At 34.6% G+C, this 22,393-nt stretch overlaps 1 protein-coding gene across 3 annotated transcripts; it reads right to left on the bottom strand.

Annotated features, from left to right (window-relative positions):
* Nucleotides 1-1,402: 1,402 nt before the first annotated feature.
* Taf12 (TATA-box binding protein associated factor 12) lies at nucleotides 1,403-22,369 on the bottom strand. 3 transcript variants are annotated; one of them, XM_069820210.1, is made up of 5 exons: nucleotides 22,238-22,369; nucleotides 21,215-21,441; nucleotides 15,873-16,157; nucleotides 7,492-7,684; nucleotides 1,403-6,047 (listed from the first exon to the last, which is right to left on the bottom strand). In XM_069820210.1, exons 2-5 carry the CDS (start codon nucleotides 21,419-21,421, stop codon nucleotides 5,920-5,922), a joined length of 813 nt encoding a protein of 270 aa, XP_069676311.1. In that variant the 5' UTR covers nucleotides 21,422-21,441; nucleotides 22,238-22,369; the 3' UTR covers nucleotides 1,403-5,919. The 3 variants fall into 3 exon arrangements, with proteins under 3 accessions (XP_069676311.1, XP_069676310.1, XP_069676309.1); XM_069820209.1 differs by lacking the exon at nucleotides 22,238-22,369 and adding an exon at nucleotides 22,095-22,210; XM_069820208.1 differs by lacking the exon at nucleotides 22,238-22,369 and adding an exon at nucleotides 22,005-22,185.
* Between the last annotated feature and the right edge of the window lie 24 nt (nucleotides 22,370-22,393).

Below are 22,393 nucleotides of genomic sequence, written 5' to 3'. Positions count from 1 at the left end.
ATCCCTCTCATTGAGGGATCCACAGTAATGACTTTGCTGATTTTTTTGGAAAAGAAGGGCACCAAAATTTTACAGAAACAAAATCAAAGTTTATCCTATCATTCTGCAAAAATCATAATTAAAAGAAACTTCCAGAAAGAACTGCTGGAGCACTTCAAAGTTCAAAGTAATGACAAATCATAGGCAGCTATATTGCAAAATACATATGGTACTTAAATCCTGAACACCCAAGACTTGATGCTGTAGCAACATTTAGATTGTTGACAGGTCACAACTATTTGGCTGCACACTTTTATAAAATTGGAATCTTCAACTCTCCTAATTGTATCGTGTGTTGTAAAGACAATTCTACAATGAACAAGGATAACCTTTCGAGTTGTTTAGCTCTCAAGACGTCACCTACAAGAATGCTGACTGGACTTTATTGGAAAGCAAGAAAGCAAATGAAATATATCCAAGCATTTGGGCATTAGACAGTGGCGGCTGGTGGTTGGAAATATGGTGGTGCACAATGGATATCGAAGAGGAGTTAAACATACTTTACTTTAAAGTTTAAAACCGTGTATACCTGAGGACTTATACATATAAAGCTAATTTATATGCAATTAATAAGTAAAATGACTAAATACAACCATACCTATTTATACAGAAAGTCCAAAAGTGGAAGGGGTCGAGGGCAAAGCTTCTACATTCTCTATATTCCGATTTACCCTCATGAAAAACATTTGAACACAGAATCGTCATCAGAATGCTACCAAGTACCAAGTGCAACGTTTTCGTTCATGAAATTCAAATGCAGCTTGCAGCACTTATTGTCAGAACGACAACTGTTAGAACTTTAAAGCAAAACACAAGCTTCTGTATGCATTGTGCCATTTATGTGCATGTAGATTGAGAAAGTAATATGCGAAATATGCGACTGTCCATTGCACAAGCCAAATGAAAACATTTTTCATGCTTATTACTTCGGACAAATGCCTAGTTGAAACAGATACTTTCCCAGTGAATTTAGTTTCTTCTGCACTGACGTTGGTGTCCATGTCAGGGAGTGCGACAAACCGTTCTCAATGAGGAAAGCAGTAGACCACGCCTCTAACCCCCTGTCCCCGCACTAGCCGAACATCTCTATAAACTACCTTCCATAGGTTTTCAACATCTCTGCAAACCAAGAGGCTTGGAGGCTCCTGCATATGTACAAAACAAGATGTCAGCTGCAGATAGTCATGAATGAAAATTGTAAAATAAAATTATATTTTTAATAGTAACAAAGCCGGGAGATTAGCAACATTACTGGGAGATGTACAAACCTGCAACCCCTTGAGAAGCCGCCACTGGCATTAGATTACTACTACTACTACTAAATATCGTTAAAAATTAAAATTAAGTATGGGCACATAACAAATTCTAAGAGGAAAGAAAATAATTTATTTTATTAAAAATCAATTATTTCAGTATTCATTATACAGCAAAACTTGTCTGTAACCGAATTCCATATGACTAAAATGTATTCCCGTTAAAAACAGGTTTCTGCTGTTACAGTTTTTATAAGGAACTGTAAAAGTATATTATCTCATACGTACATCCACTGACAATGCAGGAACTTTTGATGCAGAAGCTGATTATGAACAATGAATTGCACACTATATTAGCACTGTCTGCATAAATGTATATAACACTGGACACTGTATAACACGTCCTGACCATAACCTCACGATTTTAAAACACTATTCTCTGTTACAAGGCTTCTGAAACATTTTAATACAGTAGCATCCCTAATAAAAATTTTCTCCTTAAATTCAACTTGGTGTAGTCATTGTCTGCAAAATGTGTCTTGAAAAAGGTAAATCCAATGCTTCAATATCCAGTCTTAAGGTACGGTCACACATCGCTACTTTTGCAGCGCTGCAGTACAAAAAACTGCGCAACTCTTGTACTGCGACGTGTGAACAACGGTGCAACCCGAAAAGTAGCGGCTGCCGAACCTGCTGCCCGCTACTTTTCCATGCTGCACGCAGCTTAAAAGTAGCGACGTGTGAACAGGATTCTCAGGGTTGCAGCCGCAGCATTTTTGATATCGGTTTTGTTGAAACTTTTGCTGTGGTTGCAACCAGTGTTACCACCCAAATGTGCCAATGATACTTTTATGGTTTGGATATATTTTAATGTTAAATGTGATTAAAATAAATTATTTGTAACAGTTATTAAATGCACAACACAGTCTGAGTATAACTGACGATATAATTCATTTTTTTAAATTCTCCGTAGCGTAGTTCCAAACAGGAGGGTTGCCAACATTGATTATGTGAATATACTGTTGGTTATCATTTCAGTATATAGGCGTTTTTAAAAGCTTTATAGTAAAAATAATGTCAATTTCTGAATACTAGATATGACAGAAAAGCAAATAATAGATAAGGAAGCTTTCACATGAGTTTCTTAATAATGCGAACATAACCACAAAATGTATATTGAGAAGTCAACACGGAGATGGAAACCTGCAGCATGACTGCGGCTGCAAAAGTAGCGCCTTGTGTGTGAACAGACTCGCAACCTCCAGTTGCAACTTCTGCTGCACTCGGGTTGCGCAGCACGAAAAGTAGCGTGCAGCGCGCTACTTTTGGCTTACGTGTGAACACGACACGCAACTTTTGCAGCTGCAGTACAAAAGTTGCACTGCAAAAGTAGTGATGTGTGACCATACCTTTAGACTTTGACTTATGTCTGAGTGATGTTGTAACAAAAAATATGTATTTTCCGTTATTCTTAATATTAATTTTAATTTCTGCATTGGGCAGTTTCCGCAACAACGTACAGGCTGTTTTACATAGAATTCATGGCTAAATTCACGAGTTCTTAAAAGAATTCTTTTGTAGATAGGTTCTATTATATGCACGCTTTTCTGTGTCGACATTTCATTCAATTTTCAGCAATTAAAAATGAAACACTAAAAAAATCTTATATTTTCTGACATGGCGTTGATACTAATACATTTTCTTTTTATAATTACAACATCGCAATTAAATCACTTATGTTATTTAACAAATATCATAATTTGATAAATGTGCTATTTTACTGCATGACAGGTTAAAAAATGAATAATAAAAAATCAGAACTTTGATGATGTAAACACCAAAAACCATTCATCAACATGTCGTTACAAGTTAAGAAAAATATATACTTCCATTAGCTTGGAGAACTTATACTTGTCTATGTGTTAACAATATTTTAATATGTGAAAGGTCAATAACTCTGAGGACTACAGTTACTTCAAAGACCAATGACATGCTTCTGACATTATGATATCCACAAAGTTGGTCTTTCATGTGAAAGAAGAAGAATATGTCATGCTTTTTCACAAAACTTTTAACATCATCTGATATCTACAGGATGCTGAAATAACAATATGTTGGTATCAGCTACCACCAGTACTACTATTGTGTAGTAGAATTTAAACTCTTCAAGTGCACTTGGCTTTAAAGGGTTTTTCCAACAGCTCTTATTATATGAATATATTTGCTCACTATCGCCATAGACCCAAGGAAGAGACTAGCGAAGTGCTTTGTGTGGAGAGTGGCATTGTATGGAATAGAAACATGAACATTACGACGAAGTGAAGAGAAGGGAATAGAAGCATTTGAAATGTGGATATGGAGAAGAATGGAGCATGTGAAATGGACAGACAGAATAACAAATGAAGCTGTATTGGAAAGAGTGGGTGAAGAAAGAATGATGCTGAAACTGATCGGGAAGAGGAAAAGGAATTGGTTGGGTCACTGCCTGAGAAGAAACTGCCTACTGAAGGATGCACTGGAAGGAATGGTGAACGAGAGAAGAGTTTGGGGCACAAGACGATATCAGATGATAGACGACATTAAGATATATGGATCATATCCAGAGACTAAGAGAAAGACAGGTAATAGGAAAGATTGGAGAATGCTGGGTTTACAGTGAAAGACCTGCCATTTGGCAGAACACTGTATGTATATGTACTCAACGAGTCCACTGTCAGACATGTTCACTTTGAGGGGTATTAGGTTAGTTTCGGAATGATATTCAGTTCGGTTAGATGTCTGTATGGTGTAGGATGTCCCACTGCACAATAATTCGGGTGAGGGGAAAAATCCACTAACTCACCCTGTTCTCATTCCCACTGAACCAATATCAGATCTAAATAATCGCAGTGTAGCCAGTGATTTAGTTGGAAAAAATTATTTACAGGAACTCACCTTATCAATTTAGCAAACGCCAAATGGATTGGTAGTGGGTCTCAATTGTGGCATTCTCATGTTTCCGACAGCCATACATTTTTATTTTCCGGAATGGCATTTCAGTGTGTTCCAATCCAGCTAAGCCACTGACTGTAGAAGTAGAGGCAAATCAAATTGACAGCACTGTCAAGGAAGGAATTAGCCCAATTGGGGAGAGGATGGTATTTTTTGGTGAAAAATGAGTAAATTTTCAAAAAAAAAAAAAATTCTCCAAAATACTCTGTGATATGTGTGGAATGCATAGCATAACATTTTGTGGGTATTTGTGCCCTTATCGGATATTGAGACGTCATTTTTAAACTTTCTGCGCTATGGATTTTTAAATCACACGCCCGCTTTTATCAGTTTCCAGTAACTTCATTTTTTTTTTGCTACACTGCCAGACAAAAATAGATATAATTTCTGAATTATTAAAGATACATGCATGAAATTTAGATCACACATTCTTTAGACTATTAGGAAACTTTTCTCTGTAACAGAATTTTGTTAATTGATTTCATTTTAAAAATACGTCCGTTTGTTTGCAAGAAAGGAAATCAGAAAATTGTTATTAAATTTAATTGTTTATTTTACAAACGTAGGGACTAATATTAAAATTCTGTTACAGACAGTTTGTAGAACATGCTTTTGCAAATATAATGCAAAAAACTGTTTGAATCTATCTTTAAAAACAGTTTAGATATATCGGTTTTAGTACAATCCTGCATTGGGTATATTTTTTTCAAATTTGGGCCCCCAAATAATTTTTTTTTCAAAATATTTTTATTTGGTTGAGTTGCCACAGCTATGAGCTCTCTACATACAAAAAATTAATATTTTACACAAAATAGGAAAAAAGTTTTAAAAAATACCATCCTCTCCCCTTTTGAGGTCAGTCCAGGTCAGTTTGGGATTAAAAGTCTCTTCAACAATGAAAGCCAATTGCACTCGAGGATATAAATTCTATATAACACACTTCACATAAGCTAATGTTCATCTAACACATGTAGACTAATCACTTATCACTGATTAATGGTGTTAACTATAACACTACTTGCATGTAAAATGAATTTCGAGACACAATGCAAACCAGCTAGTCCACGAAATTATTGACTGTACTATGCATGAGTTGCATTTAATTTGATCATTGCTACACCTACGTGTAAATAAAACAATGTAGCAAATGTTTTAATATAAGATCTAATATAAGGCAATCTCAATTTTAACTGATCAAAGGAGCAGACAATGTTAAATATTATTCATTTATTACTACTGTAAGTTCATATTGCATATTGTTGTTTGTAATTAGCATTTTATAAAGAATTATTTTACATCTGCTGCATCACACTATCATATTATTCTTAATACTAACACTCAATCCAATATAGGCTTTGTAGTACATATTGAAATGCTATAATTAATTTTATATGTACATAGTTAAGAAGGTAAATGATAAGAAATGCAAATAAGCATACTGACTGTTTTGCACTTCTTAGATTGATGACCACATTACACAGAATGAAAATCAGAAACACAAAAAGAAGTGTGCGAAAAGTGGCTGCACACGCATAATGTGAAAATAAAGTTTATGTATGAAATGGTGAGAAGAGTCACTTCAGTGAGTTTCAGCACAGAAATAATTGCAGTTATATTCTATATGTACAAAAATAAATCAATACTTTTTCAATGCTTTACGAATCAATGCAAGACGCTGTTTATGAGCTTCTGTTACTGATGCTCTCTTGTATGGTCGTAGTTCATCTGTACCAAACCCTGGTATCCACATATTCCAATTCCGTTCTGAAATCAATTCATGAAAGCAGAATGTTAGTTATTTTTTTACACAATGTAATGACAATATAACAAAATTATGTAGGAATATTCACAAAGTTGAATCAGTACTTATGGAACTTATTTCTGAGGTAATTTTAAGTAAAAAGTTAACATGAACATGGATCTGATTCCAAATACAGTCAACTCTGGATATAGTGAATTCGGTTATGTATGTATTTATTTACACTGAAAGTGGGCAAGCACCTGGTGGCAGTGGTATACACAATATAAACAATACACAATAAAATGATAAGCAATACACAATAAAATTTACAATACACAATACAATTTTACAATACATATACAATTTTATACACAATACAATAAGAATACACAATACAATTTAACACAATAATAATAAAACCTAAATAAAATACCTAATTTTACAATACAACCTACATAATTATGTATAGGCCCTACATAAGTTTCAATAGTCTTTCACTTTACTCTCATCTCATTCCCTGTAGTGACACTATGACGCATTTCACCGACACTTTAGCACACATTTCACTGACACTATAGAACACATTTCATTGACGCTATAAATTATCACTGATCGGAACTGTTCACTGCACTGTAAAAACCATAACTTCACTGACTCACCTCGCTTCACTGATACAACAGTTCAAATAAGTCAAATAATTACATCCTTATGCATACTTATAAACAGAACTACATTTAAACTAAACATTTCTAGTCTAAGGCCCTCTTACACGCTATTTTTAAATAATTTACAATTCAAACCAGGAAGTAACTCGTCAGGCTAAATAAATACATGTCACCTTAATTTTAATTTGCACTTTATACACAACTTTTTAAGTTATTCTTGAATCTCCTTAAGGAAGGACAGCCCTCAAAGACCGCTGCAGGTAGGTCATTCCAATCATTTATAGTTCTATTTAAAAATGAGAATTTACCTACATCCGTTTTCTGTTTCCTACATTTGATTTTAAAATCATGATCGTTCCTACCATAGTACGCTGGCTTTTCTAACCGAGCCGTTATGTCTACCCATGCTTTCTGACCTAGATGTTTCCTATACAATGATGTTATTCTAGTTTTCCTACGTCTGGTTTCCAAAGTTTCCCATTTAAGTTCTTTTATCGTATGTTTCCATCTTCTCTTTTACCTTTAACAATGAACATTCGGCTATAGTGAATCTACATCGTTAGTCCCAACCCGCATACATTAAAATACACATTAATATTTTCACTTACAGTGAACCCTCACTTCAGTTATAGTGAACCTAAAAACTGTAAATTCCAAGAGAAATTGTAATTATTTTTAAATGACCAAAATGGTAATTTGCGAAAGCTCTTTCTCATACACTTTCAAGAATACGTTCAGAACAACATTTGAAACCTGCTACTCCTTAAGTTCATTGAAAGACAAAGAAAGGATAAAAACCAACCTAGATGAAGCTGGACATCTTTAACGTCAACAGTAGACGCTCTTCTATGTTTAGCCAGCAGACAAGCAGCACCTACTGTTGATTCTACAAAATCATCAGCTAACTGCAAGAGAAGTTCTTCCACTTCTTCATCTAATTGTTCTGTTGGATCTACTTCACGCACCAAATCTTGAAGACGTGGTCTTGTTAAAATCTGTAAAACAAATTAATAATAACAGATAATGAAATATTTCCATTTATAAAACAAGTAGACGACGAAATGTAACAACTATGTGAAAACTCATGTAACATTGTATACATTATATTTTTACCTAAATCTCCACCTTCCCCCAGACCACCCAGTGAATTCATCATGATGGTGGTAAATAACACTGTTGTGATTTGAAAATAACCTTTTAATCACTACATATCGTGTCGTGTCTTTTTTCTATGTGGAAAAGACTACTTAAAAAAATGTTCCATTTTTGTTTTGTTTTCAGTAACAATATACTGCAGTATACATTTTTAAATATAAAAGTTATCTAATGGTAAGTGTAATAGGTTCGAATTTTCTTTGTAGCTATAATATCATTTTCATAATTCATTACCTAACATTAGAGGCAGATAACACATGAACTAAACAATAATCTGAATATGGCCACTCTTACATACCCACATAAAACTGTGCAGGGGCATATGCAAGGGGGACGGTTTACCGGGTTTGAACTCCACCCCCCCCCCCCGAACTTTTTGAAAAAGTGGCATATTTAGATTTGAGTATATCAGACACACCAAAAGAAATACAAAAACTTCTAGCACTGGAAACGATCAATACTAGGTACCCTACAGAAGAATGGCTACACATATATACCGATGGATCCACCACAGAAAACCTTACTGGAGCTGGTGTTACATGTACACATTTTCCCTTTTAACATTCTGTTGGCAGAGACACAACAAATTATGATGGTGAAATAGAGGCTATACACATTGCTCTCCGACAATTATTAAATCTTCCCTTAAATAAATATAACAAGACAGTAATTCTTTCAGATTCTAAAGCTGCAATTCAGGGAATATGTTCCAATGCTACAAAGAAGTCAACAAAAATAAGAGAATGCTACAAAATGTTAACAAAACTCCAAAAAGTTAATAAGATTGTCCATCTCCAATGGATTCCAGCACACTGTGGAGTCATGGGGAATGAAACCGCAGACGCACTTGCAAAGAAAGGCACAACACTAAAACAAAAGCATAAATTTAATTTCTCATATTCCTCAATAAAACGCTTGATAACTACAAAATTTTCTCATTCATACCTACAAGAAATAGAATCAAATGCTAAAGACAAAAAATGGATTACACTACTTTCCAACCCAGATATAATCCCCCAGAGACCAAGGAAAACAGCAGTTGCAGCCTTCAGACTATTGACAAATCATGACTATCTAGCAAGCCATCTCTACAGAATAGGTATCTCAGCTTCACCCATATGTGTCCTGTGTAACGATCCAGCAGAAATGAATGAAGACCACTTGAAGACCTGTGAAGCATTAAGATCAGAAGAAACTACAGTTCAAAAGTATTGGAAAGCACGACTGCTAATGGCTTCATTGCCAAATGCAAGGCACTAGACAACAACAACAGATTTGAGTATTTTTTTATGCATAATCGTTTCCCCTTCTCTAATTTTTTATTGTCAGAGTAACAAAATCTATATTGACATAAGGCATAGTCCTCCTATACTTACTTACTGGCTTTTAAGGAACCCGGAGGTTCATTGCCGCCCTCACATAAGCCCGCCATCGGTCCCTATCCTGAGCAAGACTAATCCAGTCTCTACCATCATATTCCACCTCCCTCAAATCCATTTTAATATTATCTTCCCATCTACGTCTCGGCCTCCCTAAAGGTCTTTTCCCCTCTGGCCTCCCAACTAACACACTATATGCATTTCTGGATTCGCCCATACGTGCTACATGTCCTGCCCATCTCAAACATCTGGATTTAATGTTCCTAATTATGTCAGGTGAAGGATATACTGCGTGCAGCTCTGCATTGTGTAACTTTCTCCATTCTCCTGTAACGTCATCCCTTTTAGCCCCAAATATTTTCCTAAGAACCTTATTCTCAAAAACCCTCAATCTCTGTTCCTCTCTCAAAGTGAGAGTCCAAGTTTCATAGCCATACAGAACAACCGGTAATATAACTGTTTTATAAATTCTAACTTTCAGATTTTTTGACAGCAGACTAGATGACAAAAGGTTCTCAACCGAATAATAACAAGCATTTCCCATATTTATTCTGAGTTTAATTTCCTCCCGAGTGTCATTTATATTTGTTACTGTTGCTCCAAGATATTTGAATTTTTCCACCTCTTCGAAGTATAAATCTCCAACTTTTATAGTTCCATTTCGTACAATATTCTGGTCACGAGACATAATCATATACTTAGTCTTTTCGGGATTTACTTCCAACCCTATCGCTTTACTTGCTTCAAGTAGAATTTCCGCGTTTTCCCTAATTGTTTGTGAATTTTCTCCTAACATATTCACGTCATCCGCATAGACAAGAAGCTGATGTAACCCGTGCAATTCCAAACCCTCTGTATTATCCTGAACTTTCCTAATGGCATATTCTAGAGTGAAGTTAAAAAGTAAAGGTGACAGTGCATCTCCCTGCTTTAGCCCGCAGTGAATTGGAAAAGTATCAGATAGAAACTGACCTATACGGACTCTGCTGTAAGTTTTACTAAGACACATCCCTCCTTCAAATAATCCTTCGATTTTATCTTTATTATAGAGACCTACCATCTAGTACCGACCTTGTAATAAAATAAAGCAGACACAATATGAAATTTTACTTGTTGTGAAACATGTTGAAAAAAGGTTGTTTTGACAGTTCTACAGTGCAGATGTTAAATATTGTGCACTGTCGATTTTAAACACATTTTAAGGGCGGTATTCACTCTTTCGTTAGTTTTAGTTCTGACTTTATTGTGAAACGTTCGTTTATTGTTTTGTGCATTTGACAGTTCATATTTTTAATATGAACTTCACATTATCGTACTGGGTTCTTTGATATGTCTAAACGACCGCTAAGCTCGATTTTACAATTTATTAGCAAAAGTCGCATAGTGATTCTAGAAAGATTAGTGAAAATTTTACATTGGCAAATATTTCTTCGCAGCAGCAAAGTGAGGATGCTCTTATAAACGTTCTTCCCGGAAATAGTTTCACATCCCCTTATGAAAACTCAGCTGATGATGATAATAGTAATAGTAATAATAATAATAATAATAATAATAATAATAATAATAATAATATAATAATAATAATAGTAATAATTCTCCAGATATGGAAGGTAGCTGCGAATATATTAAGCAGTTGCGGACAGCCGATAAGGGATGGTCCTCCAGCTTGGGGGTTGGGTGAAGGGCTAAGAACCATCACCGTAAAAAGCAGCTTATTACGAAACCCCAAAATAAGTCTTGCTCTGGATAGGGACCTATGGCAGACTTATGTGAGAGCAGCAATGAACCTCCGGGTTCCTTAAAAGCCGTAAGTAAATAAGTAATAATAATAATAATGATACACAAAATTTTAAATACCGATAATGTAAATTATAAACAATTTTAATAATAATAAAATAATAATAATATCTATTTCTTTATTCTGGCGAAGTTAAGGCCATCAGGCCTTCTCTTCCACTTAGCCAGAAACAAAAGAAGCTGATACAATTTTACAGACTAATATTTAAAGAACACTAATAAAAATTTATATAGTTATACAATGAAAAGTCGAGTAAAATAATGCGAACATACTAAATAATAATTACAAAATACTATAAGGCTAGAAGTTACACTCAATGATTATGCAAGCGGTAAGTGAACCAATATTACAAATTACAAGAATAACAAATTCAAAAGTAAATTATAACTATACAACACTGAGGAAAATTACATAATATATACACATATACACACAAAGGAGAACTAAACCTGAACACTGGTCACGTGTTTAAACAATTCACTTTTAAATTGCAATATCGTTCGACAGTTCCTGAGGGAGCTGGGTAGGGAGTTCCAGGAACGAATTGCTGAAACTGTGAAAGAGGAAGAATAGTGAGCTGTTTTATGGCAAGGCATAGATAATAAAGGGTCATTTTAGAACGAGTACCCATGCTGTGATAAGAGGATAAGAAATTAAAACGCACCGAGAGATAGTTAGGCGAAGTATTGATGATGCGATATAGGAAAATTAGTAATAATAATAATAATAATAATATTTATTAATACTATACACTTGAGCTACATTAGGCATTGCAGCCCGAAAGAGCAGAAGCTCGTGCTCGGGCGCAGTTCAGATCAGTTATACAAAATATATCACAAAATTACGAGAGTTCATTGAGCACAATCACATTAATAAATGGTAAAATACATACAGCATGTAATAATAGGGTCTATATACAAATAGAAAATACAAAAGTACATGAATATTAGAGTATCAATTTTTAACTCAATTAGCTTAAACAATTAAATAATTAATCTGATTTGTTTTTTAAATCTATGTGTGTTAAGTGTACTTAGCTCAGGGTAAGCTCTAATTAATGTATTATATATTTTGGGTCCAAAATTTCTGCTGTGTTTTAATCCAGCAGTTGTGTGGCATTTGGGAGTATTTAGAAAGAAACTGTAGTTTTGTCTCGTCTGGTATTCATGAGGATCAAATTTAAATTTATTGTGGTTTTTATGGAAGTAAATCAGCAATTTTTGTTTATAAATTTGTTCTAGATTTGATACGCCAAATTCCTGAAAAATTAATTTTGTTGGGTAATCAAAAGGTTTATATAGACAAATTTTGATAATTCTTTTTTGGAGCAGATTTAAAGGACGGAGAGTCGATTTTGCCATTCCTCCCCAACCTAAAATACCATACTGAATTATTGATTGAAACAGAGCTAAGTACACAGTACGCAGAACATAAACAGGTAAATAAGAGCGTAGAATGGAAAATTTGTGGATTGTTTTACGCAATCTGTTACACAGAAAGGAGATATGCTTGTCCCATTTTAAATGTTGGTCAAAAATAATGCCTAAATATTTAACTTGTGAGGATATACTCAAAGCGTTACATGAGCAAGTAGGTAGGTTACAATCATGTATAGTTATACTTATATTATTATTTATTGCTCAAGGCCATGTGATGTTAATGAAAATGGTATTAATTTTGTTTTAGAAACGTTCAAAGAAAGTAAGCGAGCATCCAGCCATTCTTTAATAATATTAATACCACTGTTAGAATTTTGATAAGTTTCATTCCAACTTGAACCGCTAAATATAACCACAATATCATCAGCATTAGAATACAGAGTATCAGAATATTTCTCAATGTCAATTTTAAGTAAATCGTTGATATATATTAAAAACAAAACAGGACCTAAAATCGTCCCCTGAGGTACACCTATATCAATGTTACGTGATTTACTAAGGTGATCATTTATTTTAGTTGCTTGAGTTCTGTTACTTAAGTAAGATTTAAATAATTTTAAAGCAATTCCATTAATTCCTAATCTATCCATTTTATTCAAAAGTATACTGTGATTGACCGTATCGAAAGCTTTTTGTAAGTCTAGAAAAATTCCTAGACATTTATTTCCTACATCTAATTGTTGAATTATTTTTGAGGTAACTGCCATAATAGCATCATCAGTGCACAAATTTTTTCTGAAACCAAATTGATTATCATTTAGTAGTTTATTTTTTTCTAAAAATGTTATTAACCGTGTTTTTATACATTTTTCAAATACCTTAGAGAGACTGGGTAATAGTGAAATGGGTCTGTAATTATTAAGATTATTTTTGTCACCAGACTTGTGAATTGGTATCACCACAGCATGTTTTAGGGCTGAGGGAAATACACCTTGAGATATGCACAAATTAAATATAAAGGCAAGTGGTTTAGAAATAGCTTCGATAATAAGTTTCAGGGTATTAGTGAATGGATATATCTTCGGTCCTGTAATCTTACTCATTGGAGCGTTTCAAGGGAAGATGTAATGTCGTCGCATTTGCGGATTTTGCAAATGAAACGTATGCAGGCATTTTGAACGCGCTGCAATCTTTGGGCTAAGTTAGAATTTAAATCTGTTAGAAGAATGTCGCAATAGTGAAAATGTGGCAGCACCAATGTTTGTATGAGAATTCTTTTTAATTGAAGGGCTAGAAAATTTTTCAGGCGATTTAATGAATGAAGTATGGAGAAGACGGTCTTGCATGTGTGTGTGACTTGGACATTCCACTTGAGGCTCTCGTCCATGTACACACCTAGATATTTAACAGAGGGACTGAATGGGATAATAATTTCATTCAATTTTATAGAATTTATAATAGCGGTTTTTGAAATGCGTAAAAGTCGTTGTTGCCCGATTAGAATTGCCTGCGACTTATTTGGATTTAAAGTTAAGTCGAATTTTGTAGATCATGCTGATACTCAGTTCAAGCCACTGTTCAATTGGTCTGTTGTGTCAGAGTTTCAGGTCGCGTATGTGCATATATAACGGCATCATCAGCATAGAGCATGTATTTACTGTGTTTTAGAGAATCAGATATGTTGTTGTTGTTATCTAGTGCCTTGCATTTGGCAATGAAGCCATTAGCAGTCGTGCTTTCCAATACTTTTGAACTGTAGTTTCTTCTGATCTTAATGCTTCACAGGTCTTCAAGTGGTCTTCATTCATTTCTGCTGGATCGTTACACAGGACACATATGGGTGAAGCTGAGATACCTATTCTGTAGAGATGACTTGCTAGACAGTCATGATTTGTCAATAGTCTGAAGGCTGCAACTGCTGTTTTCCTTGGTCTCTGGGGGATTATATCTGGGTTGGAAAGTAGTGTAATCCATTTTAAAATTGCTTTATTTGCTGACGACGTAGTCATTTTGACTCCAGGCTCTCCAAAAAAACCTAAATTAATTAAAGACAGAATAGAAACAGCCCTCAACAAGGTACATGAATGGAGCTCCAAAAACCTCATGACTATTAATGTAGAAAAAACAACTTATGATTTATTTACACTAAAATATAAACCAGTGAATATTACCATAAATTATAATGATAAACCACTCAAAGCAGTTGATGGTGCCAAATACTTGGGCATCACTTTCGACAGAAAATTTAGTTGGAAAAAACATATAACAAACATCTCAGAAAAGGTTGAAAAGAAACTGCAAATCCTGAAAAAGGTTAGCTGCTGCTAAATGGGGCTGCTCAAGGAGAGTCCTTAATACAACATACAAAATGTATATTAAACCAAACCTCTTGTACTGTTCTGAAGCTTTAATAACAGCAGCAAATGCTAACATCAATAAACTTGAACAAATACAAAATCAGGCTCTTCGCCTAATCACTGGAGCAGTTAAATCCACACCTGTTGATGCCATGCTTGCCTTAACACGGATCCCATCAATAACAACAAAAATAGAAGAACAAGCACTGCTCCAACATGAGAAAATGTTACGACTGCCAAACTCTAAATGTACAGAAAAGAACCTCCCTTCTTCAATCCTTAAAACTCATAGTAGTTTCCTAGAAAAGGTAACACAGATTAAATCCAAATTGAGCATTCCTAACAAAAGAGAAAATTTACTTATAAGAGAAAATCCATTGGAATTATTGCAACCTACCATCAGTTTGGAATTAACAGAGGAAATAAGTAAATCAGACACACCAAAAGAAATACAAAAACTTCTAGCACTGGAAACAGTCAATACTAGATACCCTACAGAAGAATGGCTACACATATATACTGATGGATCAACCACAGGAAACCTTACTGGAGCTGGAGTTACATGTACACATTTTTCCTTTTATCATTCTGTTGGCAGAGACACAACAAATTATGATGGTGAAATAGAGGCTATACACATTGCTCTCCGACAATTATTAAATCTTCCCATAAATAAATATAACAAGACAGTAATTCTTTCAGATTCTAAAGCTGCAATTCAGGGAATATGTTCAAATGCTACAAAGAAGTCTACAAAAATAAGAGAATGCTACAAAATGTTAACACAACTCCAAAAAGTTGATAAGATTGTCCGTCTCCAATGGATTCCAGCACACTGTGGAGTCATGGGGAATGAAACCGCAGACACACTTGCCAAGAAAGGCACAACACTAAAACAAAAATCTAAATTTAATTTCTCATATTCTTCAATAAAACCTTTGATCACTACAAAATTTTCTCATTCATACCTACAAGAAATAGAATCAAATGCTAAAGAATCAGATATGTCATTTATGTAGACAGCAAATAGAAGAGGCCCTAATACGGATCCCTGGGGCACTCCCATTTTCCCTCCCTTTGAAAAAATTCTGCATTCACCACTGAAACTGCGTTACCTGAGCTTCATGGGAAACTGGCGTTGTGGAGGCTGCTGCAGTCGTGGACATATTCTTCACCTGAGTTCCCAGGGTATTACCGGAAGACTGGTTGGGTGTCAGACTGTTGCTGTTCCCACTCTGCAAGGCTGTTGTGAGGGGAGAATGCGACGACATGGTTACTATTGACGATGTAGTAATTGCATTCCCTATACCAGATCCTACTACTGACTGGAGATTTCCCAATACTGGTGCAGCGGAAGCATTCACACTTGATATAATAGCTGGTGCCGTTGATACCACGGACTGAAAGAAAACAAACAATATAGTATACAAAATAGTACATTTCTTTCACTTCTATTATAAGAGAAATGTTTATACCTCTATAATCCAATTATATTGGATTCATTCATTCATCACATAAAAATTCACCAGTGTTAAAAATGTGTTCAAATTTCAATGAAATATGTAAAACATGGAATCTAGATTTCTGCATTTCTTACATGGAATACAAACATTTTCTTATTAATATACTGAAGGTAGTTGAAATGTGTCTCAGTGAAACGTACAGCAGAGTTCGTATAGGTCAGTTTCTGTCAAATGCGTTTCCAATTCACTGTGGGCTAAAGCAAGGAGATACACTATCACCTTTACTTTTTAACTTTGCTCTAGAGTATGCCATTAGGAAAGCCCAGGATAACAGAGAGGGTTTGGAATTGAACGGGTTACATCAGCTGCTTGTCTATGCGCATGACGTGAATATGTTAGGAGAAAATCCATAAACGATTAGGGAAAACACGGGAATTTTACTGGAAGCAAGTAAAGAGATAGGTTTGAAAGTAAATCCCGAAAAGACAAAGTATATGATTATGTCTCGTGACGAGAATATTGTACGAAATGGAAATATAAAAATTGGAAATTTATCTTTTGAAGAAGTGGAGAAGTTCAAATATCTTGGAGCAACAGTAACAAATATAAATGATACTCGGGAGGAAATTAAACACAGAATAAATATGGGAAATGCCTGTTATTATTCGGTTGAGAAGCTTTTATCATCCAGTCTGCTGTCAAAAAATCTGAAAGTTAGAATTTATAAAACAGTTATATTACCGGTTGTTCTTTATGGTTGTGAAACTTGGACTCTCACTTTGAGAGAGGAACATAGGTTAAGAGTGTTTGAGAATAAGGTGCTTAGGAAAATATTTGGGGCTAAGAGGGATGAAGTTACAGGAGAATGGAGAAAGTTACACAACACAGAACTGCACGCATTGTATTCTCCACCTGACATAATTATGAACATTAAATCCAGACGTTTGAGATGGGCAGGGCATGTAGCACGTATGGGTGAATCCAGAAATGCATATAGAGTGTTAGTTGGGAGGCCAGAGGGAAAAAGACCTTTAGGGAGGCCGAGACGTAGATGGGAAGATAATATTAAAATGGATTTGAGGGAGGTGGGATATGATGATAGAGAATGGATTAATCTTGCTCAGGATAGGGACCAATGGTGGGCTTATGTGAGGGCGGCAATGAACGTCCGGGTTCCTTAAAAGCCAGTAAGTAAGTTGATTTTATATAATATTGCTATTTGTTATTCTCTAATTTGCCAACTATAGGTACATTTTATATTTTTGGCTATGATATCTATACTTAACTATTTTTCATTTATTTTATTTTGTATTTTTCATTGAAATCTATATCTGTGTCTTTTATTTAGGTAGTATCTATGTGTCTGTTTTTTTTTCTTTTCTCATTTTCCATTTTAATTTGTATTTACACTTGTATCTTGCATTTGTATCTGTTTCATCTCTTTTTTCATGTTATATGCAATTCTACGTTCTTTTTTTTTTAAACGAATATCTGTACTGTCTATTGTAATTGGGGCTTTGCTCTGTTATAGACATAAATAAATAAATAAATAAATACTGTTCTGCCCAAGAGCACGTCTTTCACTGCAAACCCAGCTTTCTCCAATCTTTCCTATTTTATACCTTCTTCTTTGTCTCCGCAACCACATATGATCCATATGTCTTAATGTCGTCTATCATCTAATATCTTCTTCTGCCTTGAACCGTTCACCATTCCTTCCTGTTCATCCTTCAGTAGACAGTTTCTTCTGAGTCAGTAACCCAACTATTTCCTTTTTCTCTTCGTGATCAGTTTGAGCATCATTCTTTATTCACCCACTTTTTCCACCACAGTTTCATTTCTTATTCTTTTACTTCAATCCACTCTGTCAACATCTTTCGTAGATCCACAAGTACTACATACAAGTCTTCTTTATTCTTCTCGAAATATCTTTTGCCGATTGTTCATAGCAGACCAATTGCATCCCTTGTACCTTTTTCCTTCCTGAAGCCAAACTGCTCTTTTTTCAACTGTCCTTCCAACTTACAACATAAAAGTCGAGTCAGTATTCGCAGAAGAATCTTCGCCTAGTGCGATATCAAGCTGATAGTCCTGAACTCGTTACATTTCTTGACATTATTTTCTTTCGGTATTGGTAGCAACACTGTCTCCACAAAATCTTCAGGCTATTCGCCTTTCTCATATATTTGGTTGCATAATGCTTCCTTAGTGTACATTAATTAGGAAGTTTGAAGAAACTGGTTCAGTACACGATAAATAAGATCGGGAAGACCACGAATGAAATCAGTTATATATTCATGTTGCAGAGGTTTTCCATGAAAGCCAAAACCTAGCTAGCGGAAGGTTTCTAGATCAACTCCCGGTGATTCCAATATAGTAAATATAATTAATATGTTGTTGTTGTTTTCTAATGCCAGCGTTTGACAATAAAGTCATCTGACCTCCTGCACACCAATATTTTTCAAAGATATTATCATGACCAGCCAATGAAGCACAGATTTTGAGATTAAATGGCAAGTTGTAGCCGATTTAAGTGAACACCATATTTTAACGTTTTGGTGGCTACTTCATTCACACACAACCCCCAGAATGTCTGGGTATGTGTTGATATAAATGTAGAGTAAAGATAGGAAATAGCAGTAGGAAGTGAGAAGAAAGGGAGAAAATGTGAAGGAAAAGGGTAGATTAAAGAGAAAACAGGAGAGTTTTTATTTCCCAAACCCTATACTTCCACAATCCCATAAGACACTTGAGTTAATGCATAACTGGCATATGGAAAAGTCTGACAGAGGAAAAACAAGCTCCAGTATCGTGCATTTGTTCCAAAAAAAGTCATAGGCCCCTATTGAATACTTCTCCGAAGTTCTTTTTTACTATGCCATATTGTGAAATTGTGTTGATATCATAAATTATAAATAAGAGCAGATGGGTTCTTTTTTACAATGCGATATTGTAAAATTGCGGTCAGTTGTTTTTGTGACAGTTGTGACATTGCGGCCATATTGTGGTGTCAACGTTTGTTCTACTTTATAAAAAAAAAATTAAACAATATTGTAACGTGAAAGACTGCCAAAGCTGTCTACATTTAAAACACAAAGTTTACTGCAATTGTTTGACAGTTTGTATTCTTATTTGTCTGTATCGTGCATATCTAAAATGTAATTTAATAAAAACATAAAATTACTTAGTCACACGTTAAAAAGGATTACACAAACTAAAGGATTACCAATGGGTTCACTTATATCAAGTATATTAGCTGAAATCTTTATTCACAACATAGAACAAACACACATACTAAACACTGACAACAACAACACACAGAGAAAATAATGTACTGGCATCGATATGTAGATGACATAATAGTCCTATATAATGGAAACAAAAGACAAATAGAAAACCTACATCAACAACTCAACAAAATACATCACCATAACCAAAACAAATAACAGACACGAATTCAAAATATACAGGAAACCCACTACAACCACAACACATATACACAATTCATCAAACCATCCCATACAACATAAACATGCAGCTTTCCGTACAATGGTACGCAGATTAATTAATATACCAATGAACAATGACAACTACACTGAAGAATTAAACACAATAAAATATATTGCACAAGACAATGGATATAACCTTAATAATAGACACACTAATAAAAAAGGCAAAACAAAAACAGCAGAAACCAACACAAACTCCACGTGAGAATAAATACATAACATTAACATATCACAATACCAATACTCACAAAATTGCAACTTCATTCAGAAAACTAAAATACAAGATAGCATACAAAACAAATAACACAACACAGAAATATCTAAATAATCACATTAAACATTCAAATAAATATAATTCAACTGAAGTTTACAAACTAAAATGCAATAGTTGCCCACATTTACATAGGACAGACAGGAAGATCCTTTCACACAAGATATAATGAACATATTAAAGCTATAACCAAACCCTACATCACATCAAATTATGCAGACCACATTATCAACAATAATCATGACTACAATAATATAGAAACAGATATGGAAATTTTACACATCACACCAAAAAGTTCACAGTTAAACATCTTAGAACAATACGAAATATATAAACATACAATAACATACCAACAACATATACTTAATACACAATTACAGTTCAATACCCACACATTATTCGACGTCATGATACGTCATAACACACAAACAACCAGCTCCACCATAAGAGCAACATACCCCCACCCCTACAATCGACAAATGCACATCGCAGAATTCAAGATCACCAGTAGTTTAAGAGACACGGATGAAGACGTAACATCACGTCGAAACGGGTCGTCTGTCGAAGGTAAAAATTTAAAAAGATTAAAAGTTGAGACGAACTCGATAGCTCAGTGGTAGAGCGCCTGACCAGAGTACAGGAAGTCGCAGGTTCGAATCCCGCTCAAGGTTGTGGAATTTTTCTTTCATACCATGGCATTATTGTGACTATAATAGTATTTAAATTCATTAATATGTCACATCAACGGACGTATATACGTCATCCAACATCGTAAGATGAAGATTACATTTGTAAAGTTTCTTCCCACCCATAAGCAGTGCTGACTAGATCAGACGCTATGGACAGTACTCTATAACAGAGTCGCCAGTATGAAAGGATAATTCCAAGCCTTTGGCGTGAGACGAACGCGATAGCTCAGTGGTAGAGCGCCTGACCGGAGTACAGGGAGTACAGGAAGTCGCAGGTTCGAATCCCGCTCGAGGTTGTGGAATTTTTCTTTCATACCATGGCATTATTGTGACTATAATAGTATTTAAATTCATTAATATGTCACATCAACGGACGTATATACGTCATCCAACATCGTAAGATGAAGATTAAAATTTTAACACTTTTTAACGTGTGACTAAGTAATTTTATGTTTTTAACAAAGTGTCAACGTGAACTTTAATCAATGAATGTAATTTAATGTTTGATATATAAAATTCACCTACAGACTGCATGGCTGAGTCGATATCCATTGGTGCATCAATGCTTGTTCCCACTGCCACCGTTTGTTGCTGAGGCGTTTGCTGCTGTTGCGACTGCTGAGGTTGTTGAGGAGGGATTGTTACAATAGTTCCTGCTGCAGTAGTAATATTTCCTATAGTCGTGACAGCATTTTGCGCCTGACCCAAGTTCGCTCCAAGATTCGAAGACATTTCTTCTTTTTAAAAATATACTGAAACAAGAAAAATTAGCTTATTAGGTCTACGGAAAAGAGTAAGATACCTACAGCTGATGGAATAAGGCATACTCCTCTACAATATAATTGTTAACTGCATAACTAGCATGTAAATTATATTCAACAGAAATAGTATTTCAGTAATAAAACTTGAATATTTGTATAAATCTCACGAGGTTTACGACTTTCAATGCTGATGAAATTTTCATGAACCTTTTCGCAATTCAGGTAGAAACCTCCCATCTAACTACGGCATCATTATCCAACCTAAACTAACTTCTGTACTGTAATAAAACGTGTCAATATTATTTCCTAATGTAATGTAATCCTGATTAAGAGCTAGATTACAATATATTTTTACGTTCCAACAAAGCTGAGTTATGAAATTTGCAAAGAATCAATATCCGAGTGGACTTGGAAACATAATAACAATGAAACCATTTAAATATGCAAATATAACTAATAGCTATAATATGGTTTCATTCAAAGTTATTTGTGATTAAATACCTAACCTAACATGGTCCCTTAACCTAGACGCATATTAAATTATATAAACTTACACATGAAAAAAGATGAAACAATATTACAAGTTATGGGAAAAATTAAAAATATATAACGGAAATACTTCTCCATTAAATAATAATACACACATCTTTACTGACACTGCTGCTTAATTAATTTGTATTCTTCACTGCACTGAAAATAAAATAAAATAAAACCAGTTCTCTCACTTCCGAAACAAAAACAAAACACCTACGCAATTAAGGATGACCAAACTAAAGAAAATACAAACCATTCACAATCTCCTATAATTAAGTGCTTTATTGTAATTCTTTGACTGAAGCTTTAACAATTAAAATGGAAATGTATATAACATGTATCACTTATAAATTCTGCTTACGAAACATAACTCTTGTAAATCTACATTATACAACTTGTCATTAACGCG

This window comes from Periplaneta americana, chromosome 3 (assembly GCF_040183065.1).
Source record: "Periplaneta americana isolate PAMFEO1 chromosome 3, P.americana_PAMFEO1_priV1, whole genome shotgun sequence".
NCBI lineage: Eukaryota > Metazoa > Arthropoda > Insecta > Blattodea > Blattidae > Periplaneta > Periplaneta americana.
The sequence above is the reverse complement of the archived record's forward strand: the minus strand, read 5'-3'. Positions and strand labels throughout refer to the sequence as shown.